General features: G+C 41.3%; 1 protein-coding gene across 4 annotated transcripts; it reads right to left on the minus strand.

The window, feature by feature from the left end:
- Positions 1-729: 729 nt before the first annotated feature.
- On the minus strand, positions 730-25,437 carry TPST1 (tyrosylprotein sulfotransferase 1). Of its 4 annotated transcripts, none has more exons than XM_054646896.2 (7): positions 25,196-25,437; positions 18,749-19,697; positions 12,388-12,586; positions 3,950-4,000; positions 3,106-3,176; positions 2,202-2,249; positions 730-1,271 (listed from the first exon to the last, which is right to left on the minus strand). In XM_054646896.2, the coding sequence occupies exons 2-5, from the start codon at positions 19,609-19,611 to the stop codon at positions 3,132-3,134; spliced, it is 1,158 nt and encodes a 385-aa protein (XP_054502871.2). In that variant the 5' UTR covers positions 19,612-19,697; positions 25,196-25,437; the 3' UTR covers positions 730-1,271; positions 2,202-2,249; positions 3,106-3,131. The 4 variants fall into 4 exon arrangements, with proteins under 4 accessions (XP_054502871.2, XP_054502870.2, XP_077044811.1 ...); XM_054646895.2 differs by having other exon boundaries at positions 3,101-3,176; XM_077188696.1 differs by lacking the exon at positions 25,196-25,437 and adding an exon at positions 24,817-24,966 and having other exon boundaries at positions 3,101-3,176.
- Positions 25,438-26,949: the final 1,512 nt, after the last annotated feature.

Genomic DNA, 26,949 nt, shown 5'->3' on the forward strand with positions numbered 1-26,949 from the left:
GAAGGAGCGGGGGAAGGAAGGAGCGGGGGAAGGAGCGGGGGAAGGAGCGGCGGGGCCGCGCTGCCCTGAGCCGGCAGCAGGGGAGGCCCCGGGAGCGCGGGGATCGCCCTTCCTCAAGGCACTGCAGGTTCATCAGCACCACACGAGAAACGGAGAAATAGCAAAACTCTGTCAGAGCCAGAAGCCGAGGAAATACAAATGTTTTGGCACGAACTCCTCTCCAAACCAGTGGGGAAGGTTGAAACTGCCTTCACCGCCTTGAACCAGCGAGGGGAGCAGAAATTGAGCCACAACGCCCATGCCAAAAATAACTTATGGAAATAATAAATGTTCCGTAAGATCGAAACTTTAGGGTACAACTCACAGCAGCAGTTTTCCCCCAGCAGAAGCATCTCTGAACAAAATTGCTGTTAAGGAAAAAAATTCAGGAGTCTAAAATTACCTACTTCTACCTGCATCAAACAAATCTCACCTTATACCTCAGTGGGACACTCCAATTTACTATTTCTTCATCACCCAGCTATTAAAAGCAAACAAAAAGCATTAAATTGCAAACCTTAAAATAAGATCCAAACTCAGGACATGAAATCATATCTTCCCTCACATCAACATCTTGAATTATTACTAACACAGCAGTATCTTGAATTATTACTAACACATCAATATCTTGAAATATTTAAATCTTAAGTTGGAAACAAGACCATTAATTAAGAAATAAATAAACAAAAATCACATTTAAAGCATTTATTTTGAAAAATAAAATACAAAAGATCATTGAATTGTAATTGTACATGTAATTTATCAACTTTTTTTTCTTTTTAAATAAAAGATATTTAACATTTTTCACATATGAATAAAACAAACAACTTTTCCACCAAGAATCTTTCAGGACAAGCACAGACCACTCTTGAAAGCTTTGTACATTTAAAACCAAACTGCTACAAGAAACAAAAAAAATCTGAAGATGAAGCCCTGTAATTAAAACAGAGGAGCAATTTCAGAGACAGGCATTGCTTCTGCATTTTTTAAAACCTAAAGAAAAAATAGTTGTGCGAATGTAATGCAGTTCTACATTAACATCTGTGATTTTTTTTTTGTTTTTGTTTTTTAACAGGTTTACATGCGCTCACAACAGCAAAATTTGGAACAAAAACAGATGAAAGAAAGAGGAGAGAACATTCTGAAGAGAGCAGGCCATGAGCAGCACATCTCTGATGCCAGGGGGACAGGCCTGAGGGATCATTCCCATGGAAAAGGCAGCAGCTGATCTTCTAAGGAAAAAGAAATAAAGTTATGTTGGAGCTGGTAACATTCAGCTTTTTATCCTGGACAGCATTTTGGAATTACAAATATTGCAGAATTAAGAGTAGCCACTGTTGTCTCAGCAGGTGGAAATCACTGCCAGGACAAATCCCATTGTAGAGGAACGGGGCTGCTTTGTCCCTCCTTTATCATTGAGAGACTGCTTGCAGCATGGTGCAAAAAAAAAAAAAAAAGAATATTGATTTTCCACTGACATCCCAAAGCCTTGTGACCCAGTGGGAAGCTGTGCTGGGAAGTTCCCAGTTTGGTTTCTTCAGACAGAAATATTGCAGGTTGAAACCCATTTTTCAGAGCTAAGTGGCAAAATGAGGTTGATGCTTTCATTATTTTAAATTGACTCTGTGAACAGATGATGGTTTCTCTATTGATTTCACAGTCAAGGTCTGTAATTCATCTCTGGGAAGATTTTAGAGCCATTTTTTCTACACAGAGCAGTGCTTTTGGCTCTATTTAGGGTGTTCATATTTATGGCCACATAAGGATCTATTTTGGGGATATTTGTAGGGGACACTGCTTTGGGCTATTTTTAAACTGGATTTAAATTTTGCCATCTTTTGTTGTCAAGCCAGAACATCTGATAGCAGAAAAATCCTGGATTAACACAGGAAATCTTGTATCACTCATTCCTTAACTGGTCTGGAATTTACTCAGTTCCCTGAAAAATTTTGTCACTGTTTATTCAGTGACTAAAATGCAGCTTTTTGAAAATACTGACTACAAGATGTTAAATCAAATATCACAAACCAGCTCATCTTTAGCAGCTTCTTTTAAAAAACATATCTTCATATTTATCTTATCTATGGAGTTACAGAAATTAAACAAAAATCATCTTAATTTAAAAACAACAAATGAGCAGAACTGCAATGCTCTTTTAATACCTTCTGTGCAAGAAATGTCCATTTTATCTTCTATTCCATAGGTTCAGTCTGTCAAAAAAATAATTAAAATGAAATTAGCTATTTTACATTAGAGGACAAAAATATCAGTACCAATGTCTGTTCTCCAAACCTTTGAGCTCTTTAGTTACATTATGTTAATATTAAAGGACAACACTGTCAGCATCAATTTGATCAGGTTTTTATGGTTTTAGGAATATTCTTTTACTCTTCCACAGTGCTTATTTTTGTCTTTTGGATGGTCTGTCTTTGCTATGGATAAATCTGCTCAGATTTTGGTAAATACTGTATTTAAACCAAGGAGGTATTCACCTCCTGGAATTTAGCAGGAACCTCCCTATCCTATGGAGTGAAGAAGGAATTTATCAGAGTGGTTTTGGGTACCCCAGGACAACTGAAAACCACAAACAGCATCATTTAACTGATACTGTATGCAAACAAGGATTTCAAGGATTTAACCCAGGATTTATTCAAAATCAAGGATTTTTTTTGCTAGCACACCATCTATACACGGTGTGCTCAATTCTGAAGGATCTCTTTGCATTTTCCATAAACCCCTCTCAGCAATATTTCCCCTCCTGGCAAGGCACACCCCATTCCTGCAGCTAATCCTGCAATCCCAGCAGCAACCCCAGGTGGGAGTGAGCCCAGCAGCTCCAGAGAATTGAGCAGCACACATGGAGCAGACACTCAGTGACAGGGACAATGCTGCAGCAACAGGGCTGGGATGGTTCTCCAGAGCTGAGCAAAGCAGGAGCACTGAGTGATCCAAGCAGGCAAAGAGGCAGGAAAAGCCAAGCCCACGTTAGAGATCACACAAAGGCTGCTCAGAAAGGTTTGGTGGCCACAGCAGGGTTATTTTCTGAAAACATGAAACACACACTACAGCTATGCCTCTTTACTGCTCCACGTTCATTTTATCTTGCCACGAGACTTCCTTTCTACTGTCTTCTTTGGCTGGAACAAAAGAAATCAGTTTTCCTTTTAAATCAAATTATTTTTATTTGAACAAATGGAGAAGTTAAAATGCTTTGTCTGTGGTAGATTCCTTGGTATTTTAAACCTGTTCAATCCCTGGAAATGTTCAAGGCCAGGTTGGACAGGGCTTGGAGCCACCTGGGATAGTGGAAGGTGTCCTTGCCCATGGCAGGGGGTGGGAAAAAAATTATTTTTAAGGTCCCTTCAAGCCAAACCATTCTGGGATTTTACAATTCCAGGGAGCTGATGACAAAGAACAGCACTTGGGGGTACCAAATTGTGAATTTTCAGTAAAACCTCAAGTTTCATAGCACACTTGACTATTAAATCAAACCACCCCTATCCATGGCTGGCTTTGTTGACTTTGATAACATCTCTATTTTTAAAATCTCTCAGTATTTATAACTCTGCCCTCTGCACTAGACTTGCTTTAAACCAAGATAAGAAAAGATAAAGCTCCTCTACAAGTAACAAACTTTGCTGTTTGGTCCACAAAAGAGGCTCAATTTTTCCTTCCATTTCACAGCAATATTGAGGCAGCTCAGGGTGACAAGCACCACTCTTCACTCTGCAGTTACACACGGATTCAGGAGGTTTGGGATGCTGAGTTCAAGGTTCCACCTCATGGATAATCAGCAAATCTCACCATGAATCAGAAAATCAAGCTCATGAAGAAGTGGTTTAGAAAATAAAGGCTGTTTGATATCCTTTGCTGCTACACCCACAAAAAGGAAATGAATTCAATACTGTACCTGTGGCACCTCTTTGAGGAAGTCAGGAAGCTGAAATTCACCTTTATAGACCTGGAAAAACAAACAAAAATTGATGCTACTCAAAGACCTCGTTCACTATTGTTTGAAATGCTGAAGAGCTTGTTAAGGGAAAGAGAAAAAAAAGAAAATAAGTTTTGTGTTGTTAGCATCCACTAATGCTAGAACATTAAATATTCTGGCATATTGTCTTCTCTCTAAAGGATAATTTTTAAAAGCTCATTGCTTCTGAGAATAAACATTCAAAGGACAAAAAAATGTATTCTGTTCTTTCATTTTTCCCAAACCAGAAGTATACTTGAAGAGTTTTACATCCTGTCTACTGTAGCATGAAGACTGATCATCCCAATGCCATTACTGTGATCTTGTGTAATAATTCCAAAATAAAAATTTCAAAAGGGCACAAACCTATTGGAAAAATTCCCTAGAGGCAGGAAATGGGAATGGGGCTCCTACAAACCTACACAGAAAAGTTCTCTAAAGGCAGGAAATGGGAATGGGGCTCCTACAGACCTCCTCAGGAAAGTTCCTAAAGCCAGAAAATGGGAATGGGGCTCCTACAAAGCTACTCAGAGAAATTCCCTAAGCCAGAAAATGGGAATGGAGCTCCTCCAAACCTATTCAGGAAAATCCCTAAAGGCAGGAAATGGGAATGGGGCTCCTCCAAAGCTACTCAGAGAAATTCCTAAAGGCAGAATATGGGAAGGGGTTCCTCCAAACCTACTCAGGAAAGTTCCCTAAAGGCAGGAAATGGGAATGGGGCTCCTCCAAAGCTACTCAGAGAAATTCCTAAAGGCAGAATATGGGAAGGGGTTCCTCCAAACCTACTCAGGAAAGTTCCTAAAACCAGGAAATGGGAATGGGGCTCCTCCAGACCTACTTAGAAAAGTTCCTAAAGGCAGGAAATGGGAATGGGGCTCCTCCAGACCTACTCAGAAAAGTTCCTAAAGGCAGGAAATGGGAATGGGGCTCCTCCAGACCTACTCAGAGAAATTCCCTAAGGCAGGAAATGGGAATGGGGCTCCTCCAAAGCCTCCCTCTGAGCTGCTCTCCCTGGTTTGTGTCACAGGAAGGAGCTCCAGGCAGGCAGGGCATGTTTGTCACCATTTTCTCTCTCTGCTCTCCCCTGTGCACATGGCCAGAACACAAAGCCATGCCCAGCTTGTCAATATTCTGCAGTGGCCTGGCACTGCAGCTGAGCCAGCTCTGAATTTCCTGCCCAGCAGATTCTGTTTCAGGATTGGATTCTCTTCCCAACCCAGCAGGCTTCACTGAGAGCAGGAATTGCTCCACACCCACGCTGTGGCACTCTGATATTCCATGTTTAGATAAAACAGGAACAGCTCTCATCTGTATTCAGCCAGGGGCCAGTGGCATTCCCACAGGGGAACATTAAGGAAAGTCACCCTGGCAGAAATTCAGTGTGTGGCTATTGGAGCCTTGCTCCACTATAAATATTTATAAATCAAGGAGAGGATTTTTCATTTTGTGCTTTTATCCAACAATTAAAATGCAGGTTGTGTCCTGGAGAACAGGAATGGAAGTTACAAAACAACATTGCCACAGCAAAAATGTTCCAGAATAACCTCAGCAAGGGTCACAAGAAAAAACAGGATTTTGTGTTAGGTGGTGCTGATGCTGGAAGGGACAGACAGGAACCATCTCCTTTTCTGGGAATTCTTAAAACCAATTAATCCTGATGGTGACAGCACTTGGTGACTGATTCAGAACCAGAAGGACAAACCAGAAGCCTCCTCCTTTCCTTCTCCTGCAGTTCTGACTCAGTCTAATTTTTATATTGCACATCTCAACTTGTATCTGCTCCAAAAACTTCCCCTTTGCAGGAACAGCATTGACCTGCAATAAACACCGAACAGCAGATGGCCAAGATCAGCAATATGAAGAAGAACAATGTCACTGAAAAGCAAATGTTTTGAGGGTATTTTATATTATATTCACATGAAAATCTCAGCATTTACACAGCACAATTTACCAAGGCAAAGCCAAGCAGTGGCAGGCCCAAGATGAGGTTTAACACAAATGTTGGTTCAGAACTGACATTACCTAAGGGCTGGATTTGTCAGGAGGAAACTGCATAAAAACTGGTTTAAAGTAGCTCCAAAAACATAAATGGTCCCTTTTGAATCAAAACCCAGGGATCAACAACAATCCAGAAATTCTAAAAACAATGACTCCATCTGCAGCCAAAGAAATTAAAGAGGCTTCAGACTCCAAATTCTTTTCTGACCAATTTGTAAGTGTAGAACACATCACTCACTGTGGCATTACAGACAGAAGCAGGATATTGGAATTATTTCCAGGCTAAGCAAGAATTCAGTAAATTGAGGAGAAATGGGGTTTACCATTTCTAAGGGAATTATTTTGCAAGTGCAAATGGAATTCCAGAAGAGGGGGATCTGAAGCCTGTGTCAGTTTGTTGCTCAGTGTTGGCAGTATTCAAGCTGTTCTATTAAAAAACCAAAACACATTCTTATAGCCAAACTGAATGGATATTATTCTCAAAAAGACTTCAGAAAACAAGTTTCACATCCAGTTGCCTGAGAAAACCCCTTTAAACACACAGGGAGAACTTCAGAACACAAGTGTAACCTATAATTCTTCTTTATAGAAGATTAAAGCATTTTTTTTCACCCATTTTCCTGTCTGCTTTGGAAAGAGTCCCATTGTATTTGGTCAGTTCCAGTACACAAAAATAATGGGGTTTTTTGTAAAAGTCACCCTGCAGCCAAGTGTGCTTGGTAAACTTTAAAATATCCAAACTGTAGAGGATAAGATGTTTAATTGTAAAAGGAAAAAAAAATAAAATTAAAGAACACTGGAAACACCAGAGCTGAGCCCCTTTCTAGAACCACTCCACAGCACATGAAGTGCTCATCTTCCAGATTTTCCTGAACTTTTAAGGCAGCTTTAAAGCTTTACACAATTCTTCACCTCTGCTGGGCCTGCCAAGGAAGGGCCATGAGAGATGTAAATGTTTACCCAGGAGGGACAACACAGAGAGCAGGATCTTACACAGGCCCAGCAATGGCTGCCAAAAGGCAGCTTCCAACCACACCTCCGTTTGCATTTTGGTTGGGAATAACTCTCTTTATGCATTATTAATCACATTTGTGCTGAGTTAAGGGGTTTGAGGCTTTGTTTTTGTTGTAAAAATGAGATAGCAGCACCTCTGGAGAGAAACAATGCAGTTGGGAATCCATGTGTTGGAAGAAACACCCACTAAAGGGAGTATTAAACAAATTTACAGGACACTGGGAAAGTCTGTGCTGTTGTGGTCACATGGAAGATGGAATGACCCCCAAATTTTTGTTTTAAATAGCAGAGAAGACACCCACAAAGCCAAATACCTTTATGATCAGGGTAATCAGTGAAAATGGAGATGCAGGGCCCTGAGCAGCTGGGCATCCAAACACCTCTGAGAGCACAATTACCCTCATCCCTTAGGATAAATACACTTTTTACCTTTATCAGAGATTGCTCCTGCCCTTAACACCTCAAAGAGAAACTGCTGAAATCCTGCTTGTCATGGATGCTTTGACTCTGAACAGGAGATGGTTCCTCACAATGTAAACCAGGCATGAGACTGGGGTGAGCAAACTCTGCTTTTATCTCCAGGTGTTGGCACCAGCTGAACATAAAACACCTTGAGCTGGACACAAAGCAGGGCTGGAGAACAGCTTTAGAAGAACCACTGTATGCCCAGAATTCCCAGAATCACTGGGTTGGAAGAGACCTTCAAGATCATTGAGTCCAACCCAGCCCCAGCACCTCAACCCTGGCACCCAGTGCCACATCCAGGCTTTGTTAAACACACCAGGGATGGGGACTCCAGCACCTCCCCAGAGAGACCATTCCAGAACTTCATCACCCCTTCTGTGAAAAGCTTTTCCTAATATCCAACCTATTTGAACAGTGCTGGTGAAACCACAGCTCCTCCTCTGGAATTCTGTAATTCCACCTCTGCATCTCTGCAGGACAGGGAGCACAGCTCCATGAAGAAGTTAAAAGAACTTACTGGAGTGTGTATTCCCAGCACACAAATTGATTTAGGGGGAAGGATGTGCCAAAGAAAATCTGATGTAATTCATGACAGATGGGAGAGGAAACCACTGTGCCAACCATAACACAACAAAGCAGCTTCTCCTGGGGGCAGGCAGAGCTCTGCAGCTGGGAGCTGCTCTCTCCTCTTCTGCTGGGCTCTGGCAAACTGAAATTCACTTTTACACCATCTCACAGCACTGATAAGGACATATCACACCCTGCTCTCATGAGGAGTGAAGCACTTTTGTATTTCACCCCATAGAGACTGGGCTAGCAGCTCACACACAGATTAATTATTTGTATTTTCTGCAGAATTTGCAGCTGAAAATTTCATTTACTTCAGGATGCTGATTTCCTCTGTGTTCAGGATGTAGAACCTGTTGAAACTCTAGGAGAGAACAATAAGTAATTATGTATCTATAAGGAAGGAACCCTTGCAGCGATAAATGAACAGATCAGCAACAGAATTACAAGAAAACCACAACACATTCAGTGAAGGCAAAATCCCCTCCTTGGAGGGGTCACAGGCAGAGCACAGCACAGCCCTGGCCAGAGCTTGCTCTCCCTGCTCTGCATTCCTTAACTGAGACAAGAGAAGCTGTCAGAAAAGATAATTTTGTCAGGCTGCAGAGAAAACAGACCAACACAAAGTTCATGGCCTTTTAGTGAACACAGCAGAACAATCTGCTGGACTCATGGCTGGCCCTGTGCAGGCCCTGTTTTATTTCCAGAGATGTTTCATTTCCTAGCACAACACGGGGAGAGCAGCACAAGAAGAGATGAAGCTCCCTTCATGCTCTGTTAGCTCCTCCAGCAAAAGCAGAGATGTCAAAATACAAACCCAGGCTGCTTCTTGTTATTTTTGTGCTGTGCTGCAGGAGCACAGAAACCAAACCTCAGCATTTTGGTGTCCTGCACAGGTTAGAGGCAAGTGAAAAATCCAAATTTAGCAGAGGGCACTGCTTCCCTTGCATTACCTACAAGGAGATAGCATTTCTAATTTAAGCACTGTCCTTTAGCTGGACAAAATCATCATTTTGTCTCCAAACTGAATTACAAGAAAAAGATATTTAAGCTGTACATATGGAAGTCACCAGCAGGGGACAGAAAAGGAGAAAAGAGGAATAAAGAACAGCACTTGAGTGTTCAGAAAGCTTAGGAAATGAATGTTTTGTACCACACAAGCCATCTCTTTCCATTTTTCTCCAGTACCAGCCCTTGGTTTAGGAATTTTTACACTGCTGGTTCTCACTTCCATGATTAAATGCAGCAGCTTTAAATTGTTGAGCATTATTTTCACTGTTAAGTGCAATTTGTGGTCTTTTCCAAGAAGGGACAGATTTTGCTCAGCTTTAGAAGTCTGAACTTTATCTGTTTTCAATGAATACAATTCAAGTTCTGTGTTCACTGTAAAGTCTTGGAGACCACAAATACAAATATAAATATAAGAGAGCTGCTTCCAAACACAAAATGAGCCAATAAATGGCTACAAACAAGATCCAGATATTCTTACTATGCACTGAAAAGCAATTTTGGAAAGATTTCCTTTGGCCAGCTTCATCCACATTCAAGATACCCAGTACAAAACCCTGTGAAAGGCTATCCCAGGTGAAGAAAGTTAAAGCAAGCAAGAGCAACAGAAGTGCTCCAGTGATTTACAAATTCACCAGCTCAGAGTACACAGGAACACACTTAACTTGCCAAGTGTCAACTCCAAAAGGCTGGAAAAACCCAGATTTATTTATTTTATCCATTTAAATAAATGCTTTTTTTTTTCCTCCAGGTTGCAGCAGCAAGGAATAAATTAGCACAGGTTCCTGGAGGAGAAAGGAAACCCCACAAGAGCAAACTCACACACCAGGGCCTGAAACAGTCTGAAATCTTTATGTTCCTCTATCTTTAAAGAAATATTCAAAGTTTTGAAAATCAACCATTTTGAACTCTCTTGCTTTCAGCATTCATTCAGAACAACTCCTTCATTTTATCTGTACAAACCACACATGCAAATGGAATTTTGGCAAAGAACAAGTGGCTAGAAAAATCTATACCGGGTACTATAATAAACAACAAAATTAAAAAGCTGTCTGGGGCTGTAAGTAAAGCTATTAAACTAAAATAGCAGCCAAAATATTAATGAGTCTTCCATATGTCTGCAATATTTAGATCAGCTTCAGTTTTTAACAGCTGCTCTTAGCATCAGTAAACAAACAAATTATCCTTCAAAGCAAACTTGGAAAAAGCCTGAGTAAACCCTCAGCCTTTGAAATTAGGTTTTCATTTCTTTAAAGTTGCCCCTGGCTTTGTTTCTTACCTGAATTCCTCTCTTGTATTTTGAAATCAAATCCATTTCAGCAAGAGACAGAAATCTTTTTTTTTACAGACCATTTTTACAGCTTGGCCTGAGCTTGCCCCACACAAGTGGAGGCCTCAGAAAGGTCAGCAGGCTGTAAAAACCTCTGTCAATTTTATCAGTGAGACACAACCAACCAAATTTGCAATTTCTAGTACTGAACACTTACTTTAACTGCAGACAACTTCATTTGTTTGTGAGCTTTTTAAAACAGGGAACTTAGAAACTGTAACCAAAAAAGGGTGGGTTACTTTTTCCATGCTGAGCTATCAGATATTAATTTAAAAAAAATCAACCTGCCAGCCTTTAATACACTGATTATTGATTAATGACATTCAAAAAAATAAATAATGCAAGAGTGTTTAGGGACTTCACAAACCCCAATTCCTTTTTCATTCCTATCTACCCCATCAGTATTCCAAGCAGTCTATGCAGGGTCACAAGGCTGGTGGAAGAGAGTCCTTTGAAACTGTTTAATTCAATTTTTTTCCCTGATTACTCTGCTGCAGCAGTCACCTTCTTTTAATAAACTGTGTCCAAAAAGAACAGAAGCAGAGTTATTAATTCTATTTCCAACAATGGTAATGAGTTTTTCAAGGGATACCTCCAGGGATAAACAGCTCTAATAGCCCAACTACTCCAATTCCAACAACATTAAATTCAGACTCAAATCCTTAAGTTTAGGTTAATCAGCACCAGACCTTTCTCCATCTTTGGGTTGTTCTACAAAGAATTGGAAAATCAGACCTTTTGATCATTGTGGGCTGCTTTCTATGGGTCATTTTTCAAACCCTACTGAGTATTTGGGGTGTAATTTTGGGCCAGAGCTCCTGCCAAGCCTCATCTATAAAAAGCTGAGCTCGTCCATCAAGTTTGAAAACCAGACAAGAAAACTTTTCCCACTGTTAATTATGACTCAGTCCAATTTTTATATTCCACATCTTGATTTGTGTCTGCTCTAAAAACTTCACCTCTGCAGGAAGAGCATTTAACCCAAAGAAACACCTAACAGCAGATGGCCAAGATCAGCAATACTAAGAAGAACAATGTCACTGAAAAGCAAATGTTTTCTATTATTTTAATATTATTATATTCATTATATTAGATTAATTATATATTATATATAATATAGAATATATTATATAAAATATAATATTATAATATAATATATAATATATTCTATTATAATATAGTAATATATATTGTATATATATTATATATTATTTCTATTATATATTATTTCTATTATATATTATTTCTATTATATTATACTATATTATACTATACTATATTATACTATACTATACTATATTATACTATACTATACTATATTATACTATACTATATTATACTATACTATACTATACTATATTATACTATACTATACTATACTATATTATACTATACTATACTATATTATACTATACTATACTATACTATACTATATTATACTATACTATATTATACTATACTATACTATACTATATTATACTATACTATATTATACTATACTATATTATACTATACTATACTATATTATACTATACTATATTATACTATACTATATTATACTATACTATATTATACTATACTATATTATACTATACTATATTATACTATACTATATTATACTATACTATACTATATTATACTATATTATACTATACTATATTATATTGACATGAAAATATCAGCATTTAGACATTTACAATTTACCAAGGCAAAGCCAAGCAGTGGCAGGCCCAAGATGAGGTTTAACACAGATTTTGGTTCAGAACTGACATTTCCAGTTCCCCAACTTTGTGTGCAGCTCTCAGGAGGTTCAGCTCCACACACCAAGGAGCACAGCTCAAGACCCCAAAGAATTCTTTCATTTTCACCCAAAGAAAAGAAATCGTGAAGCAGCAGAAAGGGTCAGAACCAGACTCCAAAGCCCCAGACCAAACACAGGCTCCTGCTCTGGAGCTGGAATGCACTGAGGCAGAAATGAAGCCCACAAAGGCCTTACCCTCCTCGTGTTTTCCACCACTTTCTGATCGGGTTTGCCATAGTTGGGGGGGTTGGCATAGGGGTCATAGCCCAGCTTGGCCAGCATGGGGGCAATGACGGGCATGTCCTGCAGGACATCAGCTGGGATCTTCCCCACCCACTTGGACAGGGCTTCCACATTCACCGGCTTGATCACTTGGTCAGTGGATCTTTCAACCCTGGGGAAGGAAAAAAAAATATAAAAAGATTATATTTCCCATTATTAATGATTTCATTTTCATTTTCCATTATATTCTTTCCATTATTCCATTTCCAACCAATTACTCTTCAAGAGCATTAAGACCTTTAGCTTGTTTGGTTTGGTTTTTTTCCTCCCATTGTTTTTCTTTCCCTCTCCAAATTTCATGTTTTCTACAGAGCTGATGGGAAGTGAAGTTTGAATGAGAATAATTTGCACAATATTTGCAGATGCTGTCAGGTTTAGCTGCTCACACTGTGCTGAAACAATTTCTTCATTCCATAAAAGCAGCAGAGAAAGCCCAGGGACTGTTAAGTGAAAAGTAAGCCCACATCTACATATAAATCTGTTTTCCCACTGGCAAATTCCCACATTTGCTGTTTAATTGTCTGGGATGTATTAAAAGCTGTATTCTAAATTCCAATCCATGTGTTATTATTTCTTCTCACAACCATTCTGTGGTTCATTTTTTTTAAACTTGTTTAATAAAAGAGAGACCTGAGATGACAGAAAGCTACAAACTAAAAGAAATATTTTCCATAATCATTCCTTTGTTTGGTCTTTACACAGATCTTAAAGGCAAGTGCACAATTAATGTCATATTTAGAAAATCATTGATTTCTTGCTCATTTAAGCAACAGTCTTAATGTAATTTTCATTTTTGCTCTATTTTTATGGTATGTTTTATTTTTCCAGGGAAGAAATCTGGCACTGCTTTGTTCTGTCTTTATGATTGCAAGACACACAAGTTCTTTACTGTGCTTATTCCTGGAACAGAACTCAAGCTGAATAATTGAAAACTCCCTGAATTTTTACTCTAAATAATTTAAAACTTTTTTTTTTCCTAACCTCAGAAAGAGTTTGGACATTACTGGATACATAAAAGGAATATTTCTGTCTGCCTCACAGCTGAGCACACAGCAGGCACCAGAGTTCACCTTGTTCCTCTTTTCCACCCCTCAGCAGAGCTAAAATCCTCCCAGGCCAGAGGAAGGAAATCACTCATCCAATGCTGGAAGGTGAAATCATTTAAATACAAACAACAAAGAACAAACCAGACAGGGAAATGCTCATAAGGAAACTGTCTTGGCAAGCAGGGCCTTCAGATGGGGGTTTTATGGAAGCTGAAAAGGAGCTGACAAACAAAAAACCCTCTAAAAAACACCCAGAATTTTCAGCTTTATCCTCTTCAGAGGATATAAAATTTGAAATAAAAATTTGCAGAGCCTCAAACCAAAAGCAGGAGCTCAAAAGGGGATTTGGGACCAGGAGTTGTGACTAAATTTCAACATTCTGAGGGTTGTTAGTCTAAAGTTCCTAAGTCTGCATGGAAAATTAAAAAGTTTTTTGTGATCTTTCTAATTAGAAGATGAGCATCTGACTCCACATTAAATTAGCAAGAAAAGAGCTGCTCAAAATTGAGATTTAGAAGTTCAAAGCACCACAACAGGAGTCCAGAGATGGATTGGGACACTCAGGAAAAAAAAACATCATGAGGTGTTTGAAAACAGTAAAATTTATTTATGGTCCTTAGAGCCAGCCAAGCCCAAAACCTCCTCACCAAAACTGCAAATTGATTTGAGAATTTAAAATCAGGGTGGCACTGGGAGAACCAGGAAATGAGCCTGGCTAAGAGCTCACAGGACACCCCAAAAATGGGTGCTACAGATCAATCTGAGCCCAAATTTGTCACACCCTGGTGTCATTTCAAATGTGTGTTTTGTCCCTGTGTCATTTTAATCTTTGCTAACAATGCCCTCAGCAGGAAACATTTCCTGGTGGTTGATAGCAGGGACTACATTCAGTAGGGATTGCCAAGGGCTCCTAAAAAAATCCACTGCTAAAATCCAACTGCTAAAAAATCCACTGCTCCACATTTGGGCTGGGTAAATCCTTCTCAAATCCTTCTCTGTGCTTTCAGTTAAGGTGGGAAGGAAAATAAAATTTGTGGGAAGGAAAAAAAATCAATTTGTGGGAAAGATTCCTCAGATGAAGAATTTATGAGGACTGCAAGGGAAGACAGATTGGGGGCAGGAGGAAAGAAAAAAATGTAAAAATCCAAACAGAAAAAAAAAAAAAGGGAACAGCAATTCTTGGGAAAATTGATGATATAGCAGTGATTCCAGCTCTAGGAAGAGTTTCAGCTTTGGGAAGCACACAGGACTAACCCCAAATAATTCTGCATCTGTACCAGAATCAAACGAGAGCTGTGTACTAAATATAGTAAATTCTGAAGTAATTCTGCCTAGACAGCTATTTCCATAAAAACCCTAATAAAAACTGCTCTAGAGGGGTTGACATTTCTTTACATCAGTGGTCAGCACAGCTGCTTCCACTTAGGCAAAAGCCAGAGCTCAATTAACAATCCTGGTTAGAGCATGGGGTCCACAATGAATTCCTTCAACAGCCACGTTGGCAGGGACTGGAAAGCCCAGGAAATCCCCATTCCTACAAATCCTGCCCTGCACATCCCTGCTCCTGGATAAAAATCCAAACAAAGGGTGAGAAATAAATTCTGAATATTTATTAGTAATTACATGGTTATAAAGATCTTTTAGTGACACCGGGATCTCATTCTCAAAATGATTTTAAATATCTCAAGATGACAAAAACTTGTCAGATTTCTTTTCAAAAAATACCTGCAACAATTAAAACATCTCCAGGCATCCTAGGCTGGAGCTGAATCTGCAGTGGGTGCTGAAGCTGGGGGTGCTCCAGGAGAGTGAGGGATGATGAGAGCAGGGGGCTCTGCTTGTTTCCAGAAGTTTTTACACAATTTCCCAACTGGGAGTGCCAAACCCAGCAGGTTTTCACTGGAACAAGAGCATCAACCTGGGAAATCTCAAGTTTTCCCTGCACAATTTCAAGTGGAACCTCAAACACACAGCACAGGCATTGAAGGTTTGGATGTTCACTGGGTTTTCTGCAGCCCTTGAAGGGCTGAGTCACTGAAATCATCATCAAATCCTGCAACTGAAAATCAAATTTCACCACCTACTGCAAGGGTACTGGATTAGATAAAGCCACCCCAGACATTAGAGCCATTTCTCAGTCTGTCTCCACCACTGCCAGAGCCTCCTAAAGTCAGAAACTGCTTCCCCAAACCATCTCCTGAGAGATAATAAAGGCATAAAGAACTCTGGGACCAGAATGAATTGAGGGTCACAAGAACATGTCCACGCTCTTTTGTCTTAAATGGGAAGGTTTTGCTAAAAAAACCCCACATTATTATTATTATTATTATTATTATTATTATTATTATTATTATTATTATTATTATTATTATTTACTAAAAATAAACACTTTTTTTGTTATTATTATATTTACTTTGCTCAAGCCATTTTCTTAATCTTTAGAAACAAATATTCTCAACTCCTCACAGCCCATTCCAGAAGATTTAATAAGAAATATTAGTAAGAATTCAGTAATGTGATTGAATTTTACAGTATAAAAGTCCATCAATTTTTAAAAACACCAACCTGGAAGCTGTAAGGCAGTATTACTATAAATGAGATTATAGAGTTATTTTTTACTTAAAGCTTGGCAACCACCAAAATAAAAAAAAGTAAAACTAAGTTATCTCCACTCAGGTGCTGCTGAAGCAGCCACAAACCCCAGGAATGAGGGAGAAGTTCCCATGTGGATCAAATTCCAGGCAGGTATCACAGGGCCCTGCTTCAGGGTAACATTTCCACGTTTTCAATCTGCTGCTGAACAACACTGCCAAAAAAAAGGGATGAGATCCCTTCTGATAAGCTGGGAACAGTGGAGGCTGTTGCTTCAGTGGGAATGGTGATGTGAAACCTCCACAGTGTAAATATCTAATTGTTACCTGGGTTTAAAGTTCTCTTTGTAATCACTGTAATAATTTTATATTTGTTTTAAATCAAATGCCTTTATAATATATTAGAAAATCCACAGATGTGTTCCTAGGCATCAAATAAAGGAAATCTTCCCATTTTTATTTCTCAAAAGTGGAGTTTAAATAACTAGAATTACTATGTAACAGTCTTGCTGTGCAAGGTGCCTCTCATTGAGAAGCACTTGGCCAGTGCTGAATATTCCAAATCCAGGAGCTGAGTAATTTAACTGGGCAGCCCTTGCTGCTGGAACAGGGCTTCTTGTTCAGGATTTTAAAAATGAATCTGGTGCCTTCAAAAATAGGAGGAGTGTAAAAATTTGACATTTTTCTCTCTCAATGTAAAGATGAAACAGCTTCTGCATTTCAGCTGTTCAGCTGTGAACAATGGCAAAGAAACCAGAGTAGTTGAACCAGAGAATAAATCAGATTCTCTTTTAACAACACCCAGCTAGTTTTCCTAAGCAGAGCTGGATTTTGGATTCTGAAAGCAGCTGAACCAGGGGCACAGATGGCCCAAGAGAACAGTGAAAGATCTGCTTACAACAAGGTTACTTTTCACCAAAATGTTTGTCATTTTGGGAGCACATGCCAGCAGAAAAGCTGCCAGCTCTGCTTTCTATTCTCCTGGAGCAGTTTCTCCACTTTCCTGGAAGAGGATGTTCTTGGCAAACTCAGCTCCAAGGCCGTTCCTGCACTCACAACAATATTGCTGCTGAACTCAGAGGGGTGATGTGGCTGGGATGGGACACCAGGCCAGATAAAACAGCTCAGGTTGGTTTAGGGCCACAGGGGAAAGCAAAGCTCCTATCAGAGATTCAAATTCACCTTGGCTTTGACTCTTAACACTTTGTGCATATTACACAGTAACCAATCTGAGACTGCAAACTGTTCATTAGCATTAAAGATGCACCATAAATCAGCTGCCCAAGGGAGAAACTGAACCCAAGCTGTGATTTTTATCCACAAAATATACTATTTTGTATATATATTTTATGTACTATTTTAGCTATATTTTATATACTATTTTATATTTTTAATATACTATTTTACTATAGTATTTTATATTTTTATATAATATTTTAGTATAGTATAGTATATTTTTAAGATACTATTTTACTATAGTATAGTATATTTTTATATACTATTTCACTACAGTATACTATATTTTTTAGTAGTATAGTATATATAATAGTATATTTTTATACTATTTCAGTATAGTATACCATATTTTTTATATACTATTTCAGTACAGTATACTATATTTTTATATACTATTTTAGTATAATATACTATATTTTATACACTATTTTAGTATAGTATACTATATTTTTATACACTATTTCAGTATAATATATTTTTATATACTATTTCAGTATAATATACTATATTTTTATACACTATTTCAGTATAGTATACTATATTTTTATACACTATTTCAGTATAATATATTTTTATATACTATTTCAGTATAATATACTATATTTTTATACACTATTTTAGCATAGTATACTATATTTTTATACACTATTTTAGTATACTATATTTTTATACACTATTTCAGTATAATATACTATATTTTTATACACTATTTTAGTATAATATACTATATTTTTATACACTATTTCAGTATAGTATACTATATTTTTGTACACTATTTTAGCATAGTATACTATATTTTTATACACTATTTCAGTATAATATACTATATTTTTGTACACTATTTCAGTATAATATACTATATTTTTATACACTATTTTAGTATAATATACTATATTTTTATACACTATTTCAGTATAATATACTATATTTTTATACACTATTTCAGTATAATATACTATATTTTTATACACTATTTCAGTATAGTATACTATATTTTTATACACTATTTCAGTATAATATACTATATTTTTATACACTATTTCAGTATAGTATACTATATTTTTATACACTATTTTAGTATACTATATTTTTATACACTATTTCAGTATACTATATTTTTATACACTATTTCAGTATAGTATACTATATTTTTATACACTATTTCAGTATAGTATACTATATTTTTATACACTATTTCAGTATAGTATACTATATTTTTATACACTATTTCAGTATAGTATACTATATTTTTATACACTATTTCAGTATAGTATACTATATTTTTATACACTATTTCAGTATAGTATACTATATTTTTATACACTATTTCAGTATAGTATACTATATTTTTATATACTATTTCAGAACAGCACGAGGCGAAGTACAAAGGCTCATACTCACTTGGAAAGAGAAACCCCCCCAGCTTTTCCAATCATCTCCTCGTGGTGCAGCACTGCCTGGTTCCAGGGGATGTGCAGGAACTTGAGCAGAGTCCTCATCCACCTCTCGGGGTGCAGCACCAGCTGCTCGTAGTGCACCAGCATGCACCTCTGGAAGCCCACCTCCATGCACTGGTTGTACATGGTCTCTATGGCGCGGTTCCACTTGGTCAGGCAGTCCCTGTAGCTGTTCAGGTCAAAGCCGGCTATGGTGACCTTCCTGGAGATCATGGAGTGCACGGAGGCGCGGCCGTCCCGCACCATCAGCAGGAATTTGGCGTTGGGGAAGATCCTGGCCAGGTAGGTTAAGGATTTCAAAGCGAAGGGATCCTTGTTGCACAGGTAGGGCGCGGGCTCGCCGTGCTTGACGATGATCTCCAGCAGGAAGGCCTGCATGGCCGAATCCAGCACCTCGTCCGTCACCCCGGCCTCGTCCAGGCGGATTTTCTCCTTGCTGGACCTGGCCCACATCTGTTTGACAGCCAGGATCCTGGGGATCACCCTGGTCTCCTCCCCGCAGCGGATGTCGGGGTGCGCGTCCAGCATGGCGCGCATCAGCGTGGTGCCGCTGCGGGGGACGCCGCCGATGAAGATCAGGGGCATGTCCTTGCTGTAGGGCAGGCTCCTGTTGGCACTGCCACCACCGCCACCGCTGCCACCGGGGGCCGTCCCCGTGGGGGCCCTGGCGCCGTCCCCGCGCGGGGGCTGCCCGCGCTCCTCCATGCGGTGGTGGCACTCCATGGCGTGCTGGCCCAGGTAGAACACGGTCACCGAGCTGATCACCAGGCACGCCAGCAGCAGGTTCTGCTTCAGCTTCCCCACCATCTTGGGAAGCACCAAAACACCTCCTCACTCCAAATTATCCTCTAGTGCACGTGCCATGGGGAGCCCAAGCCCAGATAAATTAAGGTCTGGCAAGAGGAGGAAAAAAAAAAAAAAATTAGAATTTTTTTTGCAATAAATTACACTTGGAATTACTTTTCCAAGAGATGAGACAATGAGACAAGAAATTATTCTTGGAATTACTCAAGGAATTACTTCTCCAAGAGATGAGAAAAGATTAAGTCTGAAACCCCAAAATACCCAAAATAAAAGCAAGGTTTCTCATTTCTTTTTCAAAAAGAAATTTCTGAATTTCATAAGTTTTCCATTTCTTTTTCTATTTCTTTTGCAGTTCATAAAACTGCATTATTCAAAAGTAATTTTCATTTCTACAGATGAGAAGAAAAAAATTTAGATGATTTCTAAATATGCATAAGAGTCTGAACAAAACTTTTAGACAGAGAATAGTTTCAAAATCTGTCTGTTGAATTCCATTTCCAAGAAGGATTAAGAACATGCCATGTTTTAGAGGGAATCTCAGAGATTATATCAAACACTGGCTTAGACAAATCTTTATTCTGCTGCTGGATGGCTCCACCTGTACCTTTATTTTCCCCATTTCCAACAGTTAATGCAGAGACAATCATTTACCTGTGCTCTGCAGTTCACCTGCTTTGGGTTTTCAGATCAGGTGGGCTGAAAACTGACTCTTGCCAAAATTCCGATGAAATTAGTGCTCTTCCCAAAATTCCAATGAAATTAGTGCTCTGCTGGAATTTTAGGGAAGATCTGGCTGTTCAGGGCTGAAATAACTCACTGAGCACTCAGAATCACAGCTGCTTTTAACTGGGAGGAGCTCCAAGCCAACATTTGAAAGGATTGGCTTCCCCCAGGCTGTTCCATCCCTGCCAGCCCTGCAGGAACATCCCTGAGCGCACAGGATCCTCCTGCCTGCTCCCTGCTGCTCTCCCAAGCATTGCCCACTTCACCTTTTCCTCCTGAAATCCAGTGGGGTTCACTCAGAAATGGCTGATTTGAGGAGGCTCCCCAGCCCTGGGGCTGTTTCATGGGAAGGTGCAGGCAGAGGACAGAATTCCCACAGAATTCCCAATTCCCAGCAGTGGGGAAAAGCAGGGAATTCCTGCTGGGTTTTTCTCTGCCAGGGCATCCACGAGAAGGTTTTGCCCTTCTCATTAACAAAGCTTATTCCAATCAACAGCTGTCACAATGCTCCACTCAAAGTTCAGTTTTTAGTCTCTGTTACCAAAAATAAACTCAAATATAACTCAAAAGATTAATTCCCTTATTTTCCTGTGAAGTGGCCAACACTCTCTGGCCAGAACACCACTCACAGGAACAATTCATCCTCTGTGACAAATTTCACTCACATAGCTCTCCTTGCTTTAACTGGACCTTAAATATCTGAACATTAAAAAAAAAAAACAAAACTCAAATTCCCAGAAATTTAAGTGGAGGTCATCTGAACAGTGCTCAAAAAGAAAGGAAAATAAATCATGCAGTTCATATTTCCACAGCACCAAAAAACAAAGTTTCTCTTCTGAAAGATGAGCATGCAGACCTAGCTTGAAATTAGGAAAGGGGAATTTGTTCTGCTTAAAACCAACAAATAATACAGAATCTTTTAAAATTGTTTAGATACAGCACCCACTGGAGAGAAGAGTTAACACAGAAGAAACAGCATTTCAGCACAGAGCACACAAACCCTACAAATATTTACACTTCCTCCAATCCCTACCATTACTCAGTTTGAGTAAATGCCACAAAACAAATTTCCTCAGGAAGGAAAAAAAAAAAAATCCTCCACAGAAACCTTCATCTTCCAAACTAAAACCTGCTCCTTGAAGAGACACCAACATTGCCCAAATGCAGAAGTTAGGTAGGTGATCACTGGAGAAAAGCAGATCAAGGTCAAATTGAAGATTTATATTCGAATATCTGTTCAACCAAAATAAAATAAACCCAGCTTTAAGAACAAAGCTGAAGAACTCTCAGTATTGGAGGAAAGCTGGTGACTGAAGGCTGAAATCTTTAATTTTAAGCAAGTGATGACTCCCTGTGGGCACAATTCCAGCTGTGAATTCCAGACTGTGAGGAGGGTTCCTAAATTTCTGTATTGACTCCCCTACACCACCAAAATCCCAGCCACGTGGCAAAACCCCACACAATCACCCACAAACACCCTCACTCCATGCAGCTCAAACTTTGGGAAGCTCAAAGCTGCCAAAGGCTGCAAGACCATAGAGAATCAGGATTTAAGTGTCTTACAACCTTCTGCCCTGGTTTTTTACCTGGAGCACGCACTGCCATAAAAACCAGGGCTCTGTGTGTCAGGAAAAGCAGAGAGGAGCAGTCAGGAACAGCTCCTCTCACAAAACTCAATTATTCTCCAAGGCAGCAAAGTCCCCTGTGTGCCTCAAGTTCCAGGGAAAGCTCTCTGGGATGAGGATGACATCTGAAAGTTGCTGCCCTTGTGCAAACAAACCCCACCTTCCCTCCTCCCCATGAGTAAGTGCTCTGGAGAGCATCTGTCAGCCCGAAGGGTTATAAAAGTTATTATTGCTCTGCTGTTAACAGGAATTAAACTGACAGCGTTTCCAAATCACAGCAGGGCAATCAGCAAAGCCCTCTGAGCTTTGAAATGTTGTGGGGTTTTTATCTGAGAAGGGCAAAGTGCCACTCACCTTTCAAGCACAGAGAGCTTTTATTGAAAAAAATAATCCCAGAACAAACCCCACAATCACCCAAACAAACACAGCCCCCTCACCCAAAACAGGAGCTGAGGAAGTTGTAGAAAATAACAATGGCAGAGAGGCCTTTGGCAGCAAGTTTCAAGTGCCAGGATAAGAAAGAATTCCCACAAAAATTTATGTGGAACTCAAAAATAAAAAAAAAAAAATTTAAAAAATTAGGATCTACAAGTTTCATCACAAGACAGTGCAGCCAAGCAGAATTGTCTGTAAGTGGATTTTCTGCCCAGAAAAGTCAGGCCCATGAGTCAGCCTCAGATGATGTGAGCACAGCAGATCTGACTGCACTGCTTTGTTTCCTCCTCCTGCCCTCCCCTCCACGCAGCAGGTCAAGACCTTTTTCCTTTTTCCTCAAGTTCATCCAAAAAAAAGTTGAAAATGTTGAGCTTAGTCAAGAGGCAAGCCATCCATTTGTGTTTCATGCTAGTTTGGGGTTTGTTGGTGTTTCAAGCATTCCCTGCAGATGAATAAAAGCTGCTCCACTCCCAGGCTGTCAGGGGGAATCCTCTGGAGCTGCAGAGCTCAGCCTTTCCCTGTGCAGGCTGGACAGGGAGCAGCTCCTTCTCCTGCTCCAGCACAGCTTTTCCAGGGCTAAACTGAGAGGGCAGTGGCATCATCCATCCCAAAATAAAACACAGCCCCAGATATATATATATATATATATATATATACAGCATTTCTCAGTGATTAACTTGTCCTCTGCTTCCATGGCCTGAACTCCTGGCTCAGATTCTGACCATCAGATCTCCTCCTAGGAAGAGCACAGCTTGGATTTTATGGGATTGGGTTTTTTTGGTTTTTTTTTTAATGGGGTTTGTTCCTGATTTTGTTCCTGATTTGTTCCAAGTGCAGTGAGCAACTTCCCCTTACAGCTCCCACTACAGGAATGTTTTCACACATTTGCATTCCCTTGAACTCAGGCTTTTATGATGGGTTGGTTGAAATGTAAAGCTCTGAAAAATGTAAAGGGCCAGAGTTTGAGCTCAGCTCTTCTGGGAGGAAAGGTCACACTCAGCTCTGTGTCAACAGGGCACGAGGCTCCACAGGCATTCTCAAAACAAAAACCAATAAAAAAGGAGCTTTTTGTGCCAGAAAGTAGGAGCAAGAGAGAAGCAGGGGAAGGGTTCATAGCATTGGAAAGCTGCCTTTCCCCTCATGTGCTCCTACCACGCTCCTAGGATTGCTGTCCCTCTTCAGGGAGCTGCTCAATCCCTGATTCTCTGGGGCTATGACAACAACACCCCCTCCCCACACCAGGCTCCAAAATACACCCAGCAGAAAGAGAAGATTCTGAGGCACAGCCTGACTACTACACCCAAAACTGCAAAGGAAATGCATTTTACAGTGCCTAAACTGAAAATATCCCAAAGTGCTGCTATCCATCATCACTCTGCTGGAGAAGGAGAAATGAAAATGTTGTTAGGACTTAAAAAAGTAAATTTATCTATCAGTTTCTTCCCTGCCTCTTCCTGCACCCTTCACTTTTTCTCTCTTAAAATAAATACTGGAAAAGCAGCAGGTACTGGGAATTCTCAAGAATCACCCTCAAAACAACACATATTTAGAAAATTTAGAGTTATTTCTTAGAGGAACATCTCCCCTAAGCTCTTTCAGCATCCCTAAATGAAAGTTTCCTTATCAGGGAATACAACACACAACTATGTAATAATTTCACTATTTCTATTACAACCACATTATACAGAGTATAAAAACCACATACTCATACTTATGCATCTCAGTTTTGTTATCCAAGCACTCAAAATTCAACACTTTTAGGTTTTTCAACATTTAAGGCCTCTAAACTGACTTTAAAAATCACATAATTAAAAAGTTCTGCTTCAAATGAAAGGAAATATCTTTATCTATTCTGCTCTGCTGACATCTAGAATATATACAGCAAATTGTCAGGATTTGCATAGAAAATGGTCAAAAAAGAGTTACCAACATGCTGTTATGCAAAACCAGTCTTTGTTAATTTCTACAGTTCCTGCTGGAGAACAATCCAACAAAAGGAATTTCACTGGCGACACACAGAGGCTTCCAGCTCTCTAAAGTTACACATAAAAGAAGAAAAAAGGGGAAAAAGAGAGGAAAATGTCACACTGAGAGCAGATGAGTTCTCTGTGCGCTCCTCAGAGGGATTTCAGCGCTCCGTTCTACACCGAGGCACTGCGGAGACTCAAAACTCCTCAGGAACAGCCAAAACCACCCGGATCCACAGAAATTCGCAGGGCACACTCACAAAAACAAATGGAAATCGCAGCGGCCGCAGCAAAGCCACTTCCAGCTGAGCCACAGCTTCAATCTCCCGCTATAAACGATCAAATTGTGAAACGATCAAATTGTGAAACGATCAAACGGATGGGAACAAGCTGCTCTCGGGAGGGGAAGGTGTCCCTGGAGCCCGCGTTAGGCTTTTCCCAGCCGAGCCGCTCCGTACCTGTCCGCAGGTACAGACCGAGCGCTCCAGCACCGGCCCGGTGCCCCCTGCCCCACCGCGGCCGCTCCGGGCCCTCCCCGGCACCGAACAAAGGCACCGGCAGCCGCTGCCGGGACTTCTCCCGCCCGCAGGGAAACTTTGGCAATGCCCCGGCTGCGGGTAACGAGCAGCGGGCCCGGCCCCGAGCGCATCCCCGGGGCTGCCCGGCCCGCCGGGGACCGAGCGGCTCCCGCGGCCGCCTCAGGCCGCGGCCCCCAGCCCCGAGCACGGCCGGGCCGCGGGCGGGGCAGGGCGGAGCGCGGCGGGCACGCGGAGCGGAGCGGCGGCCACGGAGCCGCCCCGGGCTCGCCTCAGGTGCGCGGCAGGCGCGGTCCCTCACCTGCGCTGCTGCTGCTGCTGCTGCCGCCCCCGCGCCCGGCTGGAGCCGCGCAGCAGCGGCACGGCCGCCCCTCCGCCGCTGCGGCTCCGCTCGGGCACCATCGCAGTGGGCAGGGAGCGGGATGGGAGCGGGAGCGGCTCCGGTTGCGGGATGAGAAACGGGAGCGGCTCCGGGAGCGGCCGCGGCGCCGCCGCCTCCCCTCAGCCGCGCGGCTGCGGCTGCCATGGAAATCACAACCACGCCCTGATTGGTCGCGGGCCTCGATGTGTCGCGGGCCGTCATTGGGTCGCCGACGATGATTGACAGCGATAGGAGGCGTGGCCGTTGCTGTGACCCCGCCCCTCCCCGCACATCTGGCGCGCACAGCTGGCCGCGGGCGGGGCGCGCGCGCACACGTCTGGAGCGGGGACCGCACGCGCGGCAGCGTCTGGCCAGATGTGCCAGGCAGATGTTGGCGGCCGGGAGCCCGGCCCGGCTCGCACGCCCCCTTTGCTGACCGAGAATTATCCTTGCATTACAAACACGGACAAAACTCTGCCCGAATTCTGCCCCCGGGCTCGGCTTCAGAGCTGGAACCTCCCAGAGCAGCCCAGCTCCAGCTGTCCCGTAAATTGAGAGAAACTCCGGTGCTGACAGCCCCGCTGAGGGCTCAGGTGTCCCCTGGGGTCACACACCTGCTCTGCAGCACAGCGAAGCGCCAGCCACGTGCCCACCACGTGTGCGACTGGGAAAACATCTGGAACAGCGTCAGGCTGGAGCAGGAGCCGGAGGCTGAGCCAGCTGCTGGCACAAACCCCGACTCTGACCCACAGCTGGGTGAAGCGGCCAGGAGAGGAGCGAGGGTGACTCTCTGCCCCTGGAGGGGCAGCTTTAGAAGGAAATTCACATCTTTAGATGAACTCACCTCTCAAAAACCGTGGCCTGAGGCCATCCCGACCCCCTCATTCCCAGTGCTCCTGTGGAAAGGCAGGTTCAGCTCCTCACCAGCAGGAAAACACGTTGGGTTGGACTTGCTAAGGTTAACACAGCAATATGCAAAAGCTAAATCCAACTGCAAACACATTTCTTCTCCACAAACAGAAGCTCAGATGCAGACAAACAGCCTGCAGAGATGTCAGTGCTGCTGCAGGGTCACGGCAAAGGGAACAATCCCACAGGACATTCCCCACATTTGTGCTGCCTGCTAAGTGGCAGGGGAAAAAATCAGCCGAAGGGATTCAACATCCCAAAATTCAGTCTGGGAAAAGCCACAGTGAAAGAGGAGAAGCATGTCTCTCCAGAGGTGTGTATGGATTAGCTCAGGTGCATTTTATTTGCTAAGAAAATCAATATTTGCCATGCAAGCAGATACACGTATCCATGACAGGGACAATTATTTTCATTCTTTGAAAAGCTCTGCCCTGGAAGTCCTGAATTTCCAGAGTAACCAGCACTTGAAAACCTTTTAAATATGCTCAGAAAGCTGCTGGGAGCCCAGAGAAACCCACAACTCCTTTCAAAGGTGGCAAAATCCTTTCAAATCTCTTTTCCCTGACAGCTATTGATGAGGAATAAATGTCCTTTGCTCCCAAATGCAGAGGGATTTGAAGCAACGATTTCAGGATGAAACAATCTGTCTCGTGTTTCCAGTAAGTTTGCCTCGATCCATTAAACAGCACTTTTCAGATGGCTTTATTGGTTTTTCTTTTATGGCTTTCACTGTGACTCACACAGATTGTCCCTTTTAAAGCCTTTCCAATCCAACGGTGCCTCGG

The sequence above is a fragment of the Agelaius phoeniceus genome, chromosome 20 (genome assembly GCF_051311805.1).
Source record: "Agelaius phoeniceus isolate bAgePho1 chromosome 20, bAgePho1.hap1, whole genome shotgun sequence".
Classification (NCBI taxonomy): Eukaryota; Metazoa; Chordata; class Aves; order Passeriformes; family Icteridae; genus Agelaius; species Agelaius phoeniceus.